The 21,829-nt window shown below is 44.8% G+C and overlaps 1 protein-coding gene across 3 annotated transcripts in view; it reads left to right on the top strand.

The window, feature by feature from the left end:
- Nucleotides 1-21,312, top strand: part of RAVER2 (ribonucleoprotein, PTB binding 2) — an 87,217-nt gene extending 65,905 nt beyond the window's left edge. The window contains exons 7-14 of one of the 3 annotated variants that reach the window (XM_082264998.1): nucleotides 3,671-3,772; nucleotides 3,858-3,948; nucleotides 5,861-6,003; nucleotides 7,714-7,810; nucleotides 14,457-14,578; nucleotides 14,659-14,736; nucleotides 17,167-17,280; nucleotides 20,853-21,312. In XM_082264998.1, coding sequence (XP_082121124.1) covers nucleotides 3,671-3,772; nucleotides 3,858-3,948; nucleotides 5,861-6,003; nucleotides 7,714-7,810; nucleotides 14,457-14,578; nucleotides 14,659-14,736; nucleotides 17,167-17,280; nucleotides 20,853-20,987 — 882 coding nt within the window. In that variant the 3' untranslated portion in view covers nucleotides 20,988-21,312. Of the gene's footprint in view, nucleotides 1-3,670; nucleotides 3,773-3,857; nucleotides 3,949-5,857; nucleotides 6,004-7,713; nucleotides 7,811-14,456; nucleotides 14,579-14,658; nucleotides 14,737-17,166; nucleotides 17,281-20,852 lie in introns of all 3 variants that reach the window. The other 2 variants (XM_082264999.1, XM_082264997.1) reach the window with 2 other exon arrangements.
- The last annotated feature ends 517 nt before the right edge of the window (nucleotides 21,313-21,829 follow it).

Here is a 21,829-nt window from a genome sequence, read left to right as displayed (position 1 = left end):
AAAATGAACAAAAGAAAAATTTAGATATTTTCATCTCACTGTGTAGGGTTGTGGCACTGTAAAAAAGTAAACAGTCGGCCTGACCCAAAGGTGAGCTTCTAATTTTGTGTAATTAACAGCAAGTTCTATTTTTCTAGGGCTGACAACCACATGATTCCTGATTCCTGATTTTGTCCAATTGCTGCAGCCAATTGGCTGAATAATGTCGTGCTTCTTCGATTAGGCTCTACATGTAGAATATACAAAGCACTTTAACAGGGTACACTATACAGGATCTAGTTGTATTAATTAAAGCGTATATAAACACCAGAACAAAAATTGCAGCTTACCAGTCTTTCAGATGGTGGTGGCTTTGGATTGGAATTACTTGAAGAATTGAGCGATGGTGATTTGTGGGGAAATTCATTACCAGACACTGAAAGTAACGACAGCGATGATTCTGCGATTGAGCTCAGTGATGTGTGAATTTTGTGCTCTATTGACTGTGGTATGGATTAGGCAGCACCCTGAAGATTCCCATTTACTGGAGCACCTGGTATGAAAGTAAACTTTGAACTAGACAACCCCTTGGCAATTATTTCTGACCGAAGAGGTTATGCTACTCTGCATCGGAAGTTTTCAAGAAGAAAGTGGGAACCAGTGACCTAAGAGGACATTTGGAAATTTCTGGGCCTAATACTTCAGGGAGTGGTGGGAAAACCCCCGCAGAAGTGGTATTGGAGTTTACTAATATATTACTTGCCACTCCATACTTTGGCACGGTCATGTCAGATTACAGATTTTCCCTGATCATGAAATATTTACACTTCCAAAACAACAAAGAATTTGATGAACTATTCATCCTGCACCAATGTGAATCGTCCACTGGCTACATTTGGAATTCAGTCAATTACACTGGAAAAGGAACAAAATTCAATCCAAAATACAGCAACTATGGAATGGCAACTTCTTCCGTTCTTCACTCATTGAGCCATTGCTAAATCAGGGCTATTGCATAACAATCGACAACTTTTATGTCTCCTGATATTTATGGCCCCATTCACATTGCCGTGATTCTGACTGTGATCCCGAACCATTACAAGTTTAGGGACGCCGTGGGATTCCTGTGACTTGCAATGGCACCCAAAACATTGCACGATTTTACAGCGATTTGGCAGGCGGCAAAATTGAGACGCGTTTGGAGTGCCATTGCAAGTCGCTAGAATCGCACGGGCGTCCCGCAACTTGCAATGGTTTGGGATTGCGGGCAGAATCTCGGCAATTCTGCTCGTGATCCGAAACACCTATATGTGAATGGAGCCTATGAGTTTCTTCTGCAAAGCAAAACCGATGCCTTTGGAACGGTTAGGGCTAACTGGCGCAACGTGCCGCCAACGTTTGGCAATAAGAAGCTGAAGACTGGAGAAATAGTTGCCTGGCAGGCAAAATGATGGTACTGCGATGGTGTTACAAGAAAGATGTGTGCCTAATGAGTACAGTTCATACTTCCACTGTTATGGTACGCACAAAAGGTGGGAAAGAAATTGTGAAGCCACAAGTAGTGATAGACTACAATAACACCATGGGAGGTGTTGACAGAGCTGACCAAGCAATGACATTCTACCCAACAATGAGGAAACGGCAAAAGTGCTACAAGCTCTTCAGACCTCTTCTTGAGCAATGCTTGTGGAATGCCTACATTTTGCTTAGTGTGACAAGCCTGTGATTCATTGACTTAATTTGGAAAGTTGCTGAACGTATCTTTTAGAACCACCAAACACCATCAATGGCTGTGAATAGAGCTGGACGTCATGCTGTTGGCGTTGTCAACCCGGAACTCCTGACTGGTCATCACTTCATGGACTACATCCCACCAACCGAGAAAAGTCGGCACCTACAAGGATGTGGGGGTTTTGTTGCTCGACGCGAGGTGACAGTGGAAAAAAAATCCAAAAGGAAACCAGGTTCCATTGTCCTGGTTGTGATATCGGAGTTTGTGCAGTCCCATGTTTCAAAATTTTTCATACCCTGGATGTTTACTAAACCAATATGCAGTGTCTAGTATTACAGTGATAAGTAATATTGCACCCATGTTTGGACAAATGTCAGTGTTTTTGGTTTGATGGCATTATTGAATAAAATGTATTATAATTTATGATTTCGTATTTCAAACTTTCATATCCAGGATGTCTACTAGACTCTTGTTTGGACAGATTTAAGTGAGTTGTTCCTAAGAATTACAGGCCTTTAAATTAAAACCAATTTCCATGTACCGCTTTGACATTCAAAAATACTGACATAATCGGACCCCCAGGGACGTTTTGAGCAGTCAAGAAATGTTTCTGCTTTCTAGTCTGGATATGTATTTAAAAGCCAAGTTTAAAATTTTGCGTAAATGCAGCAACACTGATCTCACCCGTGATCAATGTCTGTTTTCCTTCCCTTGCGACAAGGCCTCCATAGCAATGCAAGTGCGGTCAGTCTGATGCAGGTGCAGTGCACAAGCTCTTGCAGAGTATTCACAGCTTGGCACTGGAGCTACAGGCCTGGCTGAAGGAAGTGCTACTGATCTTCAGAGTTGGGATAGGGAAGAGGGATCTCTCCTCAGCATAGTCCTGACGTTGTGGCATATGGGATTTGTAATAGCTTTTATTCATTGTTCAGCCATAATGTGGCTTCGCCGCAATAAATTAAAAAATAAAAGGGTTCTCCAGGGGGATGTACCCCATGATTCAGGTGGGGGTGCATGGGACTGTTTAAGTCTTGAGAACTGGGTATGTGACCAGGTTTCATGTTACACCCCACATATGGGCGGAATTTGAAACCTGGAACAAAAGGTGGACTTAAAGCGTTTGTTACCCTAAAAAGATAAATACGTGGATCCTGTTCCTTTTTAAGGTATGAAAAGCAGCACAGAGCTTGTGCTGTGTAATTTGGCCCCTTGTATCATATAAAATACCTGGTGGATCCTGCCTGGTTCTGCCCTCCCCCCTGTAAACTGACCACAGTTCATCAGGGCTGCTGAGCCCTCACATACTGGTCAGTAGACACGTCTGTCGTCCGCAGCTCTCCTGTCGTCCTCTCCACCTCCCTGTCTGTGATCTGTGTCAGTGTCTGCCCCTCCTGTCCTGCTGAAATAGCTTGGTAATTTTCAGGCAATCCCCTGTCTTCCATAATCTTTGTTCTCTTGTGTATGTGCTTTATTAAATTGCTGTTCTATACTATATTTCAGAGCGGCGCTCACATGACCGCCCGCCCCTCTCCTCCTCTGCTCCCCTTGTCCCGACGGTCAACGGGGGATTCTCAGCCCCTCCTGCTGTAGTTGTCAGATCGAGAGGGAATGGCAGGTGGTCACGTGAGCGGTGCTAGAAAATAAGGTATACAACAGCATTTTTTAGCACATACAAGGGGCACATAGCATTATGGAAGACAGGGGATTGCATTGAAATTACAAAGTGGGTTGGATTGGAAATGGTTGAATTATTTGCATTCACTCAGTGTACACATACAGTAAACTTTGCATTCAGTGTATGCTGTAGTGTTCTTGATTCCCTTATAACTGAACCATATTTGTTAAGCGCACATGGCAAATAGGCTTTTCTGTATCTAGTAGGTCTAAAGAAATTTGGGCAGGGTGGGGCAGTAGATATCATTGTTTATAAATCCATTGTCTGCTTTTGCTCCTCCACAGAAACCAGGTCTCGCAGGTAACCAGCTTCTTCAGAACTACTCCCATTTACAGGTGGCCCATCAGCAGCTTCTTCAGCTCAAGAGTGCACAGTCTAATAACAGTGTAAGTAAACGCATGTGCATGTTTATGTATGTCTTCCTTCCCATCAGTAATCACCTGAATTATCACCTGTTCTCATTGGTGCTAGAAACCCGGCCTGCTGGGAGAAGCTCCAGTCTCCATCTTACAGTCCGCCATGGGGACGGCGCAGACGGGATCAGTGGAGGCACCGCAAAAAAGTAATACTGGTTTTCATAGTTAGCATTGGTAGCTCTAAAAGTGTGGTTTTCATAGTTAGCATTGGTAGCTCTACCAGTGTGCAGTATTGTATAACTTGTTGCATGAAGAGCTGAAATTTTAGTGTGGCCTGTTCATACATGTATTCTCACTTCCTGCTCTGTACAGATATGGCTTGGGTTCCATTATGTGCAGAAAGCATGAAGTGGCTATAAACCCATTAGAGCCGTGTGAGAATAGGAAAATCGGAAAATCTATTTTTATTTCACTATACATTCTCAATAAAAAAACAAAGGTATCAAAACATGTATCTCACCAAATGAAGTCCTATCAGTTCTGAAAAAGGTGATGTATAGAACTTTGGGATCTACTACAATCGCTAAAAGGTATAATGTGTGGAACCAAGTCACTGCCAAAAAGAGGAAAAAAGGCTCTGGGTTAGGTCATTTTTAATCTGGAGCAAGACAATCTAAGTTTCAGAAACTGTTCATAATTCCTTTACATACTCCATTCTTGGTCTGGATCAGCCACTGGTTCCCAAGTCACTCATCTCTGCCCATTTTGAAGCCATTTCTGATGAGTGATCAAAGAAACCTAAACCATTTTTTTACCTTCATGCAAGCCTGATCATTGGAGAGGAGAATGGCTAGAGAACTGACCATGATGTACTCTCCTGCTTAGCGTAGTCAGTTTTTAATTGGAAAGCAGAGGGACTGGCTGAAACACCAGGGATTTTACACAACGGGAGCAATACAAAGAACAGGATATTTTTTCGTACATGGTACAGTATGCACGTATCGGGAATATAAACTGTTAGGGTAAAAAACACTTTGACTGATCACTACTGTTCTCTCCTTGTGCAGGGTGACTAGTCTTGTCTCCTCCCTTTTACTGTAGTTTTCTGCAGGCAGCCTGTAGTGGGTGGAGCCTGCTGGGCCCCTCCCACAGATCTGTTGTCTGCACAGGATATGTACAGCAGAGTGATTTCACTGCTACATTTATATATCTGGGTTTGCAAAGGCATTTGTACACAAAGTGGTTTTATGTTTGGCTCTTGAAGAATATGGTTAAATTACAGTTTTTTGTCTATTGCTCATCTTTTAAAATTGACTCCCATCAAGTTGTCAGCTGTTTAGACTGTGAATCTGTACCATTATAAATGTATCTTTCGTAGTCCAGTAAGTGGGCAAAGTGATGCAGGGAACTATACAGCTGTAACTGAATTCTGGTGTCACCTTCCTGATTACAAAATTTATCAGGGGATTGAAAATCACTGACAGTCTGAACAGATTTCAAGTATTTTGGCAGCTAAAACTACCTACATATAGTTTAAAGTGTAACTAAGCCAAAACTTTTTTGGCATGGAGAGGGATTAGAACCCCTGTCAGGTTTTTATTGCTGTATGCCCCCATTAGGGAGTTTCACCTTCTCTATTTGTCCTTTTTTAATATTATTACAGAGGGTGAGAAAATCCCAAATTCTGTTTTGTCACCAGAACAGAAATAGTGGAAGTCTTCCTATGTTGACATTAGTTTTCTTGACCCGTTAACAACCAGGGATTCCCTACCTCTGGAGGGGTTTCCTATCATTTCGTGTTTTGTCTATGGGACAGGAAGTGAAGGGAAATCTCCCCAAATGGGACATAGTTTGCAAAAAACTGGTTATAACACTCCTTTACGCTATCGAAAAAAAATAATTGCCTTTTCAGTTCTATTTGAAACTATATATTTAGCTGTGTTCTTAAAAGTTACATATTTAAGAAAAATGACAAGGAAAATATTATTTTAAGACATCAAATATCTAGTCATTTGTAATCTATGGTGCTTACTGTATTGCTGTTGTAGTATGCTGACACGTTTTTATCATAGTTGGGCTTTCAGACTGGCATTTCAGTTGTGTATTGTATTCCAGCAGACTTGTTGCCGTACCTGCATAATCCGCAACTGAGCACTTCCCTATCCCGGCTAGCCCAAGATAACCAGTCTGCACTGGCTCTGAGCGATGGATCTCTTCTGAGTGGACAATCACAGGCCGGTACCACAGACATTTCGCACATGGTGAGAGCTGTGCTTTATCGGTTTTATGTAACTTCAGTTTGGCCACACCTTCCAAAATCCATTTCTGGAAAAGTGCGCCTGAGGTAGAAGAATGGCGCTCATTCATTCCCTTTAGCATCAGCCTTCCATCAGGATATGAAAAGGAATGTGTGCGGTTTTGATGATTTATGGAACCAAGTACCCTCCTTAACCACTTCCAGACTGCCCGCCGCAGTTTTACGTCGGTACTTGGACTTTAAATACCGGTGTTATGGCAGCAGATAGCTGCCATAACCTTGGTATTTGCTCACAGGGCGGGCTGTCCTCTTTCACATAAGTTGCCCCAGCGGCGGATTCGCCTCGCTCTCCCGCATTTCCCCCTTCCTCGCTCTCTATCCACTTTACCACCGGAGGATTTTGCTGTCTCACGTCCAGGCCACTTTTTGCGATTCGGCACTGTGCGACTTTAATGGACAATTGCGAGGTCGTGCGACGCTGTACCCAAATTAAATTGACGTCCTTTTTTTCCCACAAACGGAGCTTTCTTTTGGTGGTATTTGATCACCTGTGCGATTTTTACTTTTTGCGCTATAAACAAAGAAGTGAGCGAAAATTTTGAAAAATTTTCACATTTTTTTTATATGAAATTCCCCCCAAAAAAATGTAAATAAATTTTTTTATCATTTTTGGCCAATTTGTTTCCTGCTACATATTTTTGGTAAAATAAATCGCAATAAGCGTATTTTGATTGGTTTGCGCAAAAGTAATTGCGTTTACTAAGGGAAAGATTTATGTCATTTTTTTTTTTTTTCTCGGTACTGCAACATTGTGGCGGACAGATCGGACCCTTGACTGCCATTTTTGACACTTTTGGGGTTACCAGTGACATTTCTACAGTAATCGGTGCTATAAAAATGCACGGTTACTGTAAAAATGACACTAGCAGGGAAGGGGTTAATTTTATTGGAGAGGGAGGGGTTAATGTATGCCTGGTGCTTACTGACGTGTGGGGGGAGGTGACTTAGTGACACAGGGACAGATCGTGGGTTCAGCATGCTGAACCCTGCAATCTGTCACTGCCTGTCACTTAGGAGATCATCCCGCTTTGTTTACACAAGCGGGCGGATCTCCAAACTCGATTCCCCGACGATCGCCGCTGCTCCTCCCCTGGCCCGACTCCCGCTGTGACTGAACACAATGGGAGCGAGCCGCCCACAAGGGGTGGAGTCCAGAGACGTAGGTCTACGTCGCTGGACGATAACGAGCCACATTGCCGCAGTAGCAGCAATGTGAGCGGGGGTAAAGTGGCTATCTCTAGCACTTCCTCCCCCCCTTTGTGGCTCTCCAGCGATCTCTTTCTGACACTGCTGCTTCTTCCCTCCTGCACTTCCAATTGTGCCAGAGAGAGCATGAAGGAGCACCACAGGGTGAGTGCTTTTCTCTGGTGTGCTCTCCCTCTTGTGCTTCCTGCTTTATGGGCACTCCCTCTGTAGTCAACCAACAACTCAGGAATAGCATAAGAACTCCATACACATATTTGTTTAGTGTGTGTGTATGTATATGTGTATATATATATTTTTTTTTTTTTTTCTCTAAAGACTGTTTACAATACTGTACTGTGCTTTATCAGTTGTTGCGGTGTCATAGGTTTGCTCATACTTGCAAAAGATTGTGTGTAAGGTATTGCTGATACCCTCTGTTTTTTTTCTGAAGTTTGTCTTTCTTTTGCAGAACAAGACCAGTAACCAGATATCGCTGTTGGGAGAGCCACCAAAGGACTTTCGGCTTAGCACTAACCCTTACTTGAATCTGGCAAGCGTGTTGCCTGGTAAATTCTATATTTGTAGTAGATCCTAGTACTTGAGTCGCAGGTAGGCAGTTAATCACATAGACACATAGGAGAAAGCTTGCAACTCAGTATAACGTGGCTTGCTTAAAGTGGTTGTAAAGTCACACTACTTACTGCTGTCCCCTCTGGTTTATAAAGATATATAAATTTCAGTGTGTTTTTTTAAATACCTTTTTCTCACACCGCCGCTGTGCTGTCACGTCTTGTGAACCCCCTCTGTTGACCTTCCCCCGATCGAAGGAGAGCAGCGGGAGCTTAAATTCCCCTCTGATGTCATCCAGCACAGTGGGATCATGTGGCCACCCAGCGGCGGTGTGAGGAAAGGTATTTAGCATTTTCATTTCCAAAAAAAAAAAAACCACTGTAGTTTCCAACTTTTTTAGACCAGAGGGGATACAAGTCTGTTTTGCATAATGCAGGGAATAGTGGAAGGAGGGGTGAGCAGATGATGTGCTCTCACTGACTAGAACATGATGGTCAGGGAGGAATTTGGAGAGGGGAGAGACTCAGAACACACAGCGGGATAACAGAGGCATGTAAACTGACCATGGTATCGTTGATCAGCAGCCACGGATTACTGTGGTTCGCACACACGGGGACACAAACAGGCAGGATCAATCGGGTATTTTGCAGCATAGAATGGGAGAAATAACACCGCAGAAGCACTATGCTGTGTACCATGCTTTAAAGCAGTGGTTCTCCACTCCTGTCCTCAGGACCCACTAACAGGCCAGGTTTGCAATATAACAGAAATGCATCACTGGTAATATAATTAGCTGCTCAGTGATTGCAGTATTCTAGTATACCTAAAATCTGGCCTGTTAGTGGGTCCTGAGGATAGGAGTTGAGAACCACTGCTTTAAAGGAACAGGATAATTTATTTAGAGAGAAATGTTACTCCACTAAATCTAATTTTAATCTCTTTAAAAGCATTTTAAAAGAATTTACCATTGTACAACTTTGATGATCAAAATCTTTTGTTGCATTTTGTGCAATTTTTTTGCTGCTTTGCGTGTAGACTTGATGCAGTGAATGTAAGCACATGAAAGCTGGCTGTTGATTTGGAGGAGCAGCTGTATGCAATTTCTTTCCTTCAGCTAAACTGCCATCTTAAACACTGTTATTATGAGACACAGATGCAGCTCCATAAAAATGAGTATGAAGTACTAGTATGTCCTAACTGCCTTTTTTATACATGTGGTGCCCTCTGAATTGCAATCTGTGTTCGAATTGTTCGTCAGAGCATTTGACAGGCAGTGCAGTGGCATTATATCTAATTCCCACCACCTGTTTTATCCTCATAAACCCTGCATCAGCGTGCAGCAACCTGTGTGCATTGAATGGGTCGTGTTTGGTGGGCTGTAAAGCGCTGTGACGTATTTACACCCCCTTCTGCCTTGGAGGGGGTGCAGTAAAAACACAATTCAACTGCAGATTTCTCTTTCATTCATTGGCAGGCACAGCTCCTGATGTTCTTAACTATTGGGTTAATATTGTCCCCTACAGGAGTAGGACACTAGGCAGAAAAAAGTCTGGCTACACCTATGGACAGCCCCAGGGGGTATACTCCCTCTCTGCTATAGGTACTCCATTTTTTTCTGCCTTGTCAGGAGTAAGGATTTAGTTGCTTGCTGGGATCTCTATTTTTAGATACATTTTTTTCTCTTGGATAGTTCCTTTGAGATCTACAATCAACTGCCGGACTGGGCGACAGGCTGGATAATCTAGATACAGTGGTCACCCCAGTCTGGCCAGCAAGTGCGCGCTGGGCAGCAGTTTGCGCTAGGTCGGCAGTGACATAGCTCCACTAGACGGGGGCTGGCCTGCGAGTTAAAACACCTCCACAGGTTGCACACGATCAGGTCTCGGCCCGAGTCGCAGGGTTCCTCCTGGCCATTTCAATGGAGAGGGGTTCTGTCTGGAGCGGAGCCCACCCAGCTCCTGGTATGGTGAGAAGCTGTCTACCACCCCTCCTCCTCTCCCCCTGGAGGGTTTTGGGGTAAACGTGGGCCCCTCCTTGGGACGATCGGCTGTTCGGGGGGGGGGGGGGGTATTTGTACCTGGTGGGGGTTCCTGTCAGGGCCCCCTGTCCTGCCTGGGTCTGTCCTTGAGGTCTAGGGATCCCTAGAAGCCTCGTGGGGCTGCCATTTTCTTGTAGCCTGTGTGTTTCTAGGCACTGCGACCAGGTTTGTGTAGTCCAGCCATTTTTCGGTGGTTTGCCATTGAAAATAGAAGCAGCCATGACACTGGAGCCCTCAGGGTGGCGATTTTTGGCGGCGGGAGACCCTCATCCCCTGATGCTTACTCCTCCTGGATCCTTTTACTTCCTGATCGCCGCAGTGCTGTTTCTGCTGGGTGGTGAGTCTGGTGGGGTTCTCTCCCTCTCTGCTGAGGATCGCTTGGTGCTCCGTGCCTGGCGACTGGGTGGTGCTGCCAGGACGGTGGGGGTGTCCCTTGCAGTGTTTTACACCTGTTTTGTGGTGTTCTCCTGGTGACTCATGGAGTCTTTGGAGCACATCTCACCTGATCCCCTGGTTGCGGGGCCTGCAAAAAGAGCCCCCTGCCTCACCTGTCTCATCGGATACTGAATCTGATTCGACCGCTGTGGACGTGGGTCACCCTGCTGGGTCTGCAACCACAAACCTGGAATCCTCTGATAGTGAGGATGCTTCTTCCACGTATGATTCCGGTTGAAGAGTCCCGGCCTTTAAGGATCCAGCTGACTGGAAGACCGAGGCTGTGGATCGCAGCTCGTCCAGGGACTGCAGTTTATCTGTGATGCCTCTTTGCATGTGGCTCCCCTGGTGGCGCGACTTTGTTTCGGCAGTGGTCCTTCGGCGTGTCTTTTGGCTCAAATGCTGGTCTGCAGACCAGACTTCTAAAAAGGCCTTGACTGATCGCCTGGGACGTCTTCGCTGGTTTTCGGACCCATGGACTTCCCTGGTACAAGACAAGTGGGTCCACAGTCATATGGTCCCCCGTTAAAATTCTTTCTTTCCAACTTGCGCCTGTCCCTGGACCACTTAGTGTCTGTCTGAGGCGGTACAAGACCTGTTGCTTCAAGGGGTGATTGTCCTAGTTCCGACTTCGGGTGTTTTCAGGGTTTTAACACAAATTTGTTTACAGTTCCCAGGAAGGAAGGCAAAGTGTCCAGTCCTGGACCTCAAGGTGCTGAACTGCTTTGTGTGGGTGCGAAAGTTCCTAATGGAGTCCAATTCGCACAGTGATGGCAGGGGGATTTCGACATAAAGGCTTCCTACCTTCACATTCCAATATGTGCCAGTCACCAGCGCTTTCTCCAGTTTGCCATGGGAGAGAAGCATTATCAGTTTGTGGCGGGGGATTGCGCTGCTGAGCTAATTTAATCTTCTGCGAGCAGTCTCTCCTACTGCTCTGGTGGAAAACCTGGAGATCACAATACGAACTCTGTGGAAGTTCGGCTGGATTCAGATTTTTCAGAAGTCTGCGCTGGTTCCGTCCACAAAGCTGGACTATCTGGTCCTGACTTTGGACTCAGCCTTAGCCAGAGTGCTCCTTCCTCTGGACAAACTCCAGAAGTTGCAGACTGCAATTTGCCTCCTGCTGTCCAGCAGAGGGTCATTCCCCCCCCCCCCCCCCCCCCCCGGACCTGCATGTGGGTGCTGGGCCTGTTGGTGTCTACCTCCGAGGCGGTTCCATTTGCACAGTTCCATACAAGGTCCCTGTGAAGGGAGATTCTGGCCAAATGGGACAAGACTCCACAGTCTCTGGACAATCAGATCCTTGTGAGTCTGAACGAAGGTGTCCCTGATATGGTGACTTTGTGCTTCGGCCGGGCGAATCCTCATCCCCTTGTATTGGACAGTGGTCACCACAGATGCCAGCCTGTCCGGCTGGGGACATGTCCTCGGCAAGCATTCTGCTCAGGGTATCTGGACACTGGAAGAGTCCAGAATCCCGATCAATATCTTGGAACTCCAAGCGATTAGACTGGCCTGGACCATTGGACGGATCGTCTTCAGGGATGTCCAGTGCGCATCCAGTCGCACAATGCCACGGCCATGGCTTATGTCAATCACCAAGGGGGCACAAGAAGTGTCCTGGCGGCTCTGGAGGTAGATGGCATTGTAAGGTGGGCAGAACGGTTCGTTCCAGCCCTCTCCGCCGTACACATTCCCAGGGTGAAAAACTGGCAGGCGGATTACCTCAGTCGGCAGACATTGGCCCAAGGGGAGTGGTCCCTTCTTGCAGGGGTGTTTCATCAGTTGTGTCTCCGATAGGGCATCCCCCAGGTGGATCTGTTGGTGTCTCGGCTCAACAGAAAGGTGCAGAGGTTTGTAGCTCGGTCAAGGGATCCTCTGGTGGATAGCACATATGTGCTGGTGGCCCTGTAGGGTCAGTATCGTCTAATTTACTCCCCCCTGAAGCTTCTGCCAAGATTTCCTTGCCGGATCGAGGCAGAAGAGATTCCAGTCATCTTAGGGGCTCCGGACTGGCCTTGCCTGGCTAGGTGCGCCGATCTGGTTCGGCTAGTCGCTGACGTTCCTTGGCAACTTCCTTTCAGGGTGGATCTGCTCTCCCAAGGCCCGATCTTCCATCCTGCTTTACAGTTGCTGGCTTTGACAGCTTGGCTGTTGAACACCAGGTGCTGAAGGATAGAGATTTATCTGAGTCTTTGATTCCTGCACTGTTAAAAGCTAGGAAATCTACTTCTAGGAAGATCTACCATCGTAAGTGGAAGACATGCATTGCGTGGTGTGAGTCTCTTGGGGGTTCATCCTCGCTCCTTCTCGGTGGCTTGGATCTTGACCTTCCTTCAATGGGGGGTTGAACAGAAATTGGCCTTGAGTACCATCAAGAGCCAGGTGTCAGCTTTGGCGGTCTTCTTCTAATGACCTTTGTCCAGAGTCCCTGGTGCGTACCATTCTTCAGGGTGTTCGACATTTTCTTCAGTGCGGCCTCCGTTGCCGCCTTGTGACCTCAATTTGGTGCTTTTGACCCTCCAGAAGCCTCCCTTTGAGAATCTTCGGGAGATTACAATGCTTACGCTGTCCCAGATGGTGGCTTTTTTGTTGGCTATCACCTCTGCGCGCAGTGTGTTGGAACTGGCGCCGTTATCCTATCGTTCAGCTTACCTGGTGATTCACAGAGTTGGGGTGGTTCTTCTCCCCTGTCTGTCGTTCCTTCCAAAGTTTGTCCCTGATTTTCATTTGAATGAAGACCTTGTGTTGCCTTCCCTGTGTCCCAGGCCCAAACTTCTGAAGGAAATTGCCTTGCATGTCTTGGATGTGATCCTGGCGATTAGGGTGTGCTGACAGCTACATAGTCTTTCAGGAAGTCGGACTCATTATTTGTGCTCATGGATGGGCCTTTATAAAGGGTTGTCCGCTTTCTCTGTGACCATTTCCAGACACAGTGATTCAGGTCTATTCCATCAAGTGTTGGGTTCCTTCTTTCCATGTTAAGGCGCACTCTTCTAGGGTGCTTAGTGCCTCCTGGGCCTTTCGTCATCAGGCGTCAGTGACGCAGGTTTGTAAGGCGGCCACCTGGTCGGTGCACCCTTTCGTTAAGTTTTATAAAGCGGATGTGTTTGCATCTGCAGATGCTTCTTTTGACTGCAAGATTATGCAGGCTGCTGTTAAGGACCTGACCCTTTTTTTGAGTTTTTTTTTTTTTTTTTTTTTTTTTTTTTCCGGGTGGGCTCCAGTTTTGGTTGAGCTCCTGTTTGCTAATGTATAGCCTTGGGAATTTTCTTGCTGTTCCCACCCCTCATGTTGAACACTGGTTTGGGACGTCCCAATGGTTAAGAACATCAAAAGCTGTGTCTGTCAATGAACAAAAGAGAAAATGGTATTTTTGACTTACCGTAAAATCCATTTCTCTGATGTTCATTGACGGACACAACACCCACCCCTCTGTCGAGCTGTAATTAATCTGACAGTACTTGTAACAAAACGGAGTACTTATAGCAGGGAGAGGGAGTATACACCGAGACTGCCCATAGGCGTAGCCAGACTTTTTTTTTTTTCCTGCCTAGTGTCCTACTCCTGTAGGGGGCAGTATAACCCAATAGTTAAGATCAGGAGCTGTTGTGTCCATCAATAAACATCAGAGAAATACATTTTACGGGAAGTCAAAAATCCCCCTTTTTTTTTTTTTCTGTCCCCCTCAACCACAAATGTAAACGAGGCATAAAAGCTGCTGTTCTGTTATTTCCTATGGCACTCTGGGCCATCGGTGCTTTCAGGACTTTCAGGACTTTGGATGCAATGTCGTGTCCTCCTAGAGAACTTTCATGAGATTTTGAAGGGCATTGTCACACTATTTTGTCACTGACAGCTACTGAGACATTCTGCAGAGCAAATACTTACCTGTTTCCACGCCTTGTTTCCGCACTGTCCAGATGAGTGAGCGGTTGTGCTTTTACTGACTGAAATGCAGATTCTCTCAGCAGTAACAACTCAATCTAGCTGGCAGGGAAGCAGTGCATGGTAACACGTAACTGTTTGCTCTGTTGAGTCACCTACAGCTGGATTGGCTAGTGTGACATGGCTCCTGATGGGGGTAATGAAATGGGACTTTGTGTGAATGGGAGGGGTCTGAATTGTTTGGTCTGTAAATAAAACGTATTTCTGTTAATGTTCAGGAATGCCTGCTCGAGGTATCCAGGCTCATGCAATGGATGGCTTATTATCTCAGGAATCCACAGGACAGTCAGGTTTGGAGAACTATTTCTCCTACAGCCAGCAATACGGGGATTACACTCAGGTAACTCATTCACCTCTCACTGACTTTCTCTGTATCAGTGAGTACAGAGGCTGAATAAATTCACTTTTTTTTTTTTGCAGGAGGCTATTCAGCAGTGGTATGACCAATATTCAGGATACAGCAGTACCCAGGCAGATGTTCCTGGGGATAGCAGTCAGGTGAGTAGGGAACAGTTAATTTTTTTTTTAAACCTCTGGTCGGTGGGACATACTTTGTTCTGCAATTATCGATACTTGCCTGCTTGCATTTTTTCTATTGAATGTACATTGAGCTGCGCATATGCAGCTCAGCGTGCGTTCCAAACACTGGCTGTGCCGCAAAGACTAACTCACGTGTGCATGCGCAGGAGGACACCATCCCCTGCTAGCCAATCAAGAGACTAAAAACCTAACACCCAGGGAGAAGATGACCGTGGCCGGTGAGATGTAACCACAATGGAAGGTAAAGGTGCGTATATCGGGGAGTTTTTTTTGGTTTAAATGCAGTTCTGTTTTGGACGCCATTTCACAAAAAGAATGTTTGGGAACTGGAGAGTTCAAAGGACAACTAAATGAATAAGCAGCATAGAAGAATGGACTGCACTAAATTCATTCTCCAATGACGAGAGGTATTTTGAGTCTGGTTCGCACTTGTGCTACATGCCCTTTGACTTTGAGAGCACATGTCGCATGAGAAGTCTTGCCCCATTTTAGTGCAATGGAACCGTTCTAATAGGAGCGTCTTGAGTCGCTCCGACTTAGAAAAAGGTTCCTGCACTACTTTTGGTGCGACTTCGGCACGACTTGCATTGACTTCTGTTAAGCACTTAAGGACCAGACCTATTTTTGACACTTTATTACAAGTTAAAATCAGTATTTTTTGCTAGAAAATTACTTGGAACCCCAAACATTATATATATATATAGACCCTAGAGAATAAAAAAGATTGGTGCAATACTTTTACACCGTATTCGCGTGTCGGTCTTGCAAATTTAAAAAAGCCCTTCCGCGCGCAAGCTCGGAGGGATGGGGGCGCTTAAAACATTTTTTTCTTCTTTTACTTTTTACTGTCTTTTTTTTTTTTTTTCCCCTCGATCACTTTTATTACAATTACAAGGAACGTAAACACCCCTTGTAATAGAAATAAGCAGGACAGGTCCTTTTTAATGTGAGATCTGGCGGTCAAGAAGACCTCCGATCTCACATTTACACTTAAAAGCAATATAAACAAGTCATTTAAAAATAAATAAATTTGGCCCTTCAAGGCCGCTGGGTGGAAGTGACGTTTGACATTGCTCCGGTCCTCCAAGGGCATAGTCGAGTGGGGGGTTATCTTGCCCTCACTCGACTTCCTGCCCATAAGGAGAGGTGATCAGATCGTTTTCCCCGCCATCGATGGCTCCGGGGAGGGGGGTGGGCACCTCTCCCACCGCCCAAAAAAGTGATCCTGTGGCGAATCCACCGCTGGGACTACTTTTATGTTAAAGCGGATCGCTTACCATGTAAAAAAAAAAAATAAGCGGAACGCGCTTTACTGAAGGCCCTGATGGTTTCAGTGCGGGATACTTGGCTGATGAGCCCGCAGCGGCAGGGACACGGTTGGCTTTTGGATTTTCTTGGTACCATCAAAAGCAATCTAGCCAGTTAAAATATAGGTGCACATGTAATCTTTCCACTTTATAAAACTCTGGTCCGACCGCATCTGGAGTATTCTGTCCAGTTCTGGTCGCCAGTCCTCAGGAGGGATGTGCTGGAGCTGGAGAGAGTCCAGAGAAGGGCAAATAAACTAATTAGGGGATTGAAGGACCTTGACTATGAAGAGCGTCTGCAATCGCTCGATTTATTCTCCCTGGAGAAGAGATGTCTGAGGGGGGACATGATAGCAATTTATAAATATCTTAATGGGGATCCCAGCTTAGAAAAAAAAGCTGTTCATTCGAAGGGATTGCATGAGGACTCGAGGGCATACAATGCGATTAGAGGAGAAGCGTTTTAACCTCAGGCAACGCAGGGGGTTCTTTACTGTTAGGGCTACAGGATTGTGGAATTCTCTACCACAAGAGGTGGTTTCTGCGGGAAGTATGGTGGCTTTCAAAAGACTCTTAGACTTGCATCTCAAGGATCAGAACATTCAGGGGTATGTGAGATGATTACAGCCACACACACACCTACACAGGTTGAACTGGATGGACTATTGTCTTTATTCAACCTCACCTACTATGTAACTATGTAACATGTTGAACCTGGTCAGTTGGAAGTTTTAGTGCAGTGTCATTTCTGACACTAAGACCAAAGATGTACTAATGCAAGGCCAGCCAAAAGCGCATCTGTTTTGCACTTCGTCCCTATTTCGCATGAATTTGATGTTTGTATGCTTTTTCGTTCCTTCAAATGTGTTTTGAGCGCGCAGCATGTATAATTTCTGTGCACAGTGTGGGTGGACATTTTTGACAATCTATATTTATCTTTACATCTGTTGCTATGTTGGGAGCAGGCAGGAGACTTGTACCAGACTGCAGCAGAAAAGGAGAATTATTGGGTATAACCTCTATAATTTCTTTGACAGAAATTGTAAAGTAACTGTTTTCTAATTTTTTCTACTGTCCACAGCAGTCTTCCACGCTGGGTTACGGAGAATATAGCGCATATGTCCAGGCTCCACCCACATACTATACAAATGCACAAAGCTCGTACCAGGTTGGATCTGCACTGTCTGTAGATAAGGTAGGGTTATGATACCAGTATAAAGTATACCCATGTGTGGTAAAGTAAAAGAAATGATTTCTGAAAATGCTAGGTGCCTGACTCTAATGCTAACTCTTTGGCTCCAGTACTTTGAGTCAGACCCAGAACAAGCAGGCATATCGGAGAAATTTGGACCTGCTTATCTGTTATGAATTAGTCACTTAATATGACCCTGTCACCACAGAATCACATTTTTAAAAAAAGGGCTACCTGTACTAGCCTTTCAATGGCCTCTTCAAGCATTCGAATTGAGTGGAATGTTTGCAGTCCCTGCTAGTTGCTGTGGTTCATCCTGTTGCAAGGGGCAGACTTGATGGACCACTTGGTCTTTTTTCTACCATCACTGTGCTGTCAGATGTTTGCAGTGGTTGAGGTGCAAGGAAGCAACCGCTTTCCTTTACATGGGCCACCAGAAAGGTAAGTACTGTATTTTCTGGCGTATGACTAATTTTGAACCTCAAAAAAATCCCCCAAAAATGGGAGGTCGCCTTATACGCCGAGTAATATTTCCAAGGTAACTTAAGTATAAGTATTACCGGTAGATCATGTAATAGGGGGGTCATCTTATACGCCCAGTCGTCTTATACACCGGAAAATACGGTAAATAAAATTCTCTTCTTTTACAGATGTCCTTTTTTTTTTTCGGAGGGGGAATTACCCTGTGGTGTGAGATACAGACCTATAAATTGTTTAGCAGGCAGGACCGATACCCTATGTGTCTTTCAATCCTGTATTTAGCAGGGTTCAAATTTCATTTTTTACTATTAAACAGGGGTCTGTCTTTATCCAGCCCTTGGGGGCACTATTCTTCCCACTGACACCCAACAATGGTCCACTATTTCCTCCACCGATGCCAATGATGGGATACTATTCCTCCTCCTAATAGGGGCATTAGTCTTCCTACTAACCCCCCAACTCTGAGGCCATAATTTCAGATGCCAGGCCCTGGACGTTTTCTGCCCCCACTGGTCAACATCCGGCCCTTCTAAATTCTGAAGGACAATAAACTGGCCCTTTGTTTAAAAAGTTTGGAGACCCCTGCTATAAAATACAGTTCTTAGCTGCACATATTTGCCAGTATAGTGTTTGTTGTCCAAAATCCATGAGAATTCTGGTGGTGGATAAAAAGTAAAAAAACTACAAGAAGTCAGAAGTGTCTATCTGGCTTTCTTCACACCTCATGTAATGAGTTCCCTTTCTCTTGGAGAACCGGGAATCCCTTTATGTGATATGTCCATCCTCATGGGTTTAACTGTGTCCCAAACTAAAACCTGAAGATGCGAAGGGTTCCGTGAACAAATTGAGCTCCTACCTACCTACACTGACCACCAATGCAAGAGGACATTTCTACTTTGACCACTATTTACGGTCTGTCTTTTTCTTTTCTTTAATTTTAAGTATACTGAAAATAATTTCAGTGTATTGAGCAAGGTGGTGTAAAAATTTTGTCCTGTGTGGAAAGTAATAGGTATTCCCTATTTTTTTTCAGTGTTTTAATGAGAAGGAAATAATGTAACTCTTGGTGAATGAAAGAATACAATGTTAATGGAGTATGGGAAATAGGGTTAAATTATTATGACTAGGTATTGGCTATTGCGAGATCACTTTATGTGGCATGCAAGTTGGTAGCATCTCATTGGGTTTTGCCTAACCAGCTTACCCTTTTTCCCCCCTGTTCAAACGGAGTCAGACTTTTGAAATTGTGCGACTTCATTTGCAGTTGCACGATATCAAAGCCGCATTTCAGTGTGACCTCAGGTGCTACTTCATGCACAGCTGTCTATGCAAGTCACACCTGAAAATGGCAAAAATAGTACAGGAACTTTTTTTTTTCAAATCCATGTGGCATTGCAAAGTTGGCGTTACACCGATTTGAGCAGTTCCATGGCCAACAATAGGGTGCAACTTGTCATGCGATTTTGAACTGTCAGATTGCATGACAATTCGCCGCACCTGTGTGAACGGGGCTTAGAGATTGGAAAGAAACATATTGTGTTTGAGAAGTATACATATGCCCAACTTAATGCTTCTCCAAGAATTAGAAAAAAAATAATCTGGAAAAAATTGATGCAATGCGTTCTACCAATGTTTTTTTGCGTCTCAAAAAATTAGAATATCATCAAAAAGTAAATTTATTTCATTCAATTCAAAAAGTGAAACTCGTGTTATATAGATTAATTAATTCAGGGTTATTTTATTTTAAGCATTTTTCTTTTCATTTTGATTATGGCTTACTAGTGACAACCCAAAATTCAGTATCTTCAGTAAAAGGATTTTTAATACAGAAATGTTTGTTTACTATGTATGTCCATGATCAGTATAGTATGCACTGAAGTCCTCTAGAATTTCCTGGTAGAGGGCTGCGCTGACTTTGGGCTTGATAAGAGTGGACCAACACCAGCAGATGTTCACTGACTGGAAAATTTTGCATTTCATTTGGAAATCAAGGGCCCAGAGTCTGGAGGAAGAGTGGAGAGGCAGTGCTTTAAGAGCCACCACACACAGATGCATCTAGGTCTAGGACATGGGCTACAACTGTTATGCCCCGTACACACGTGCAGATTATCTGCAGACTTTTGTCTGCAGACTTACCTTTTCTATGTAGTGCAAGGGCCTGCCGGATTGCATACAAATTGAAAGTGTTTAGGTTTGACCTCATATTATATGGTTTTGGTAAGTCTGCAGACAAAAGTCTGCAGATAATCTGCACGTGTGTATGGGGCATTACATTCCTTGTGTCCAGCCACTTCTGAACCAGAGACAACATCAGAAGCTTCTTACCTGGGCTGAGAAAAAGGACTGGATAGTTGCTCAGTGGTCCAAAGTCCCCTTTTTGGATGAAAGTAAATTTTGCATTTCATTTGGAAATGAAGGTCCCAGAGTCTGGAGGAAGAGTGGAGAGGCACGGAATCCAAGTTGCATTAGGTACAGTGACGTTTCCACAGTCGGTGATGATTTGGGGTGCCGTGTTATCTGCTGCTGATAGCCCACTGTTTTTTATCAAGTCTGAAGTCAGTGCAGCTCTACCAGGAAATTCTAGAGCACTTCATGCTTCCCTCTGTTGTCCAGCTTTTTGGAGATCCCCCCCCCCCCCCCCCGGCCCAGCGGTGGACTGTTTCTGATGTCATCACGCCCAGAGCAGGTGTATTCCACAAGGACAAGTCTTGTGTGTGGAGAATTGGGTATATATCTCTAGTTTCCAAACTATGGCCCTCCAGTTGTTCAGAAACTACAATTGCTATCATGCCTAGTCATGTCTATGAATGACAGATTTTCCCCAATGCCTTATGAGACGTGTAGTTCTGCAACAGCTGGAGGGTCGTAGTTTGGAGATCCCTGCGGCCTAGACAAAAAAATGAACCTTGGAGTGTGGGCACAGTCCCACTGCATGGGAAAACTGTTTGTGCCGGAGTAAGAAGAAAAAAAAAATTTGGAAATGTGCATATAGGATATTTAGGAGGTTTACGGAATTGTTTTACTCACATGCTCTTGAAAATCATTGTGGTGAAATATGAAGATATTAATGAAATTATATTTTTTCACTCTTCTAGACGATGAGCACTGAGAAAAGGCCGTACATTCTCTCCAGCCCAGAAGTCGGCAGCATCGGATACACACAGCAATACACTCCGACATCTGGGGACAGCTACGCTGACTCTTATGTTAAGAGGAAAAAGGTTTATTAATATTGATCTTTGTTCCAAACCATCACACCCAAAGATGCACAACCTGGGTTCTCGTGTCTCTGCAAGCCATCTTAGTCTGGCGCTGAGTCAGTTGTATTTGCCTAAAACAAAAATCTATGGTCACTCAGGCTGAATTGTTATATGAAACGGTCACATTCTTCCTGAAGATTTTTAGAAATTTTCTACCCTTAGCTGTGTCTTGGATGAATAACTAATTGGTTTCATTTGTTATATTCTTGCTATGGCCTGCACACATTTCAGTTTTTTTTTGTAAATATCAAGCAATAATAAAAAAAAATCTAGTAGGTCTACTTTTATACTTGGTCCAGGTGGTCTCTTTTCATTGTTCTCACATTTGCACATGAACAGTCTACATTAAGGAAGTGGGCTATAATATATGGCCAAATTTGTGGATATCTGTCCATCTCACCTTTAAAGCGGAGTTCCAGCATACACACACACTCGCCTGTCCCACGGTCCAGCGATGCGCCGTCTTCTACCTCTCTGCTCTGCCGGCATCACTGATGCGGGCACCCGGCTGTGACAGTTTGCGGCTTCACAGCCGGGTACGCACTGCGCATGTGCAAGTTGCGCTATGCGTCGTGAATGGCCGGCAATCTTCTGGGACCTCTGACATGTCCCAGAAGATTGCAGGGAGGGGGAGAGGAGAACTTCCGCTCAGGGTGCTGCGGCGCTCCGAGCGGAAGTGGGAGCGGGTACCTGTCAAAACTAGGTACCCCCCCCAAAAAAAATGACATGCCAAATGTGGCATATCAGGGGGTTAGGACTATTTAAAGCGGAAGTTCCACTTTTGGGTGAAACTCCGCTTTAAGCTTGTTAAA

This window comes from Pelophylax lessonae (genome assembly GCF_965119305.1).
Source record: "Pelophylax lessonae genome assembly, chromosome: 8".
Lineage (NCBI taxonomy): Eukaryota > Metazoa > Chordata > Amphibia > Anura > Ranidae > Pelophylax > Pelophylax lessonae.
The sequence above is the reverse complement of the archived record's forward strand: the minus strand, read 5'-3'. Positions and strand labels throughout refer to the sequence as shown.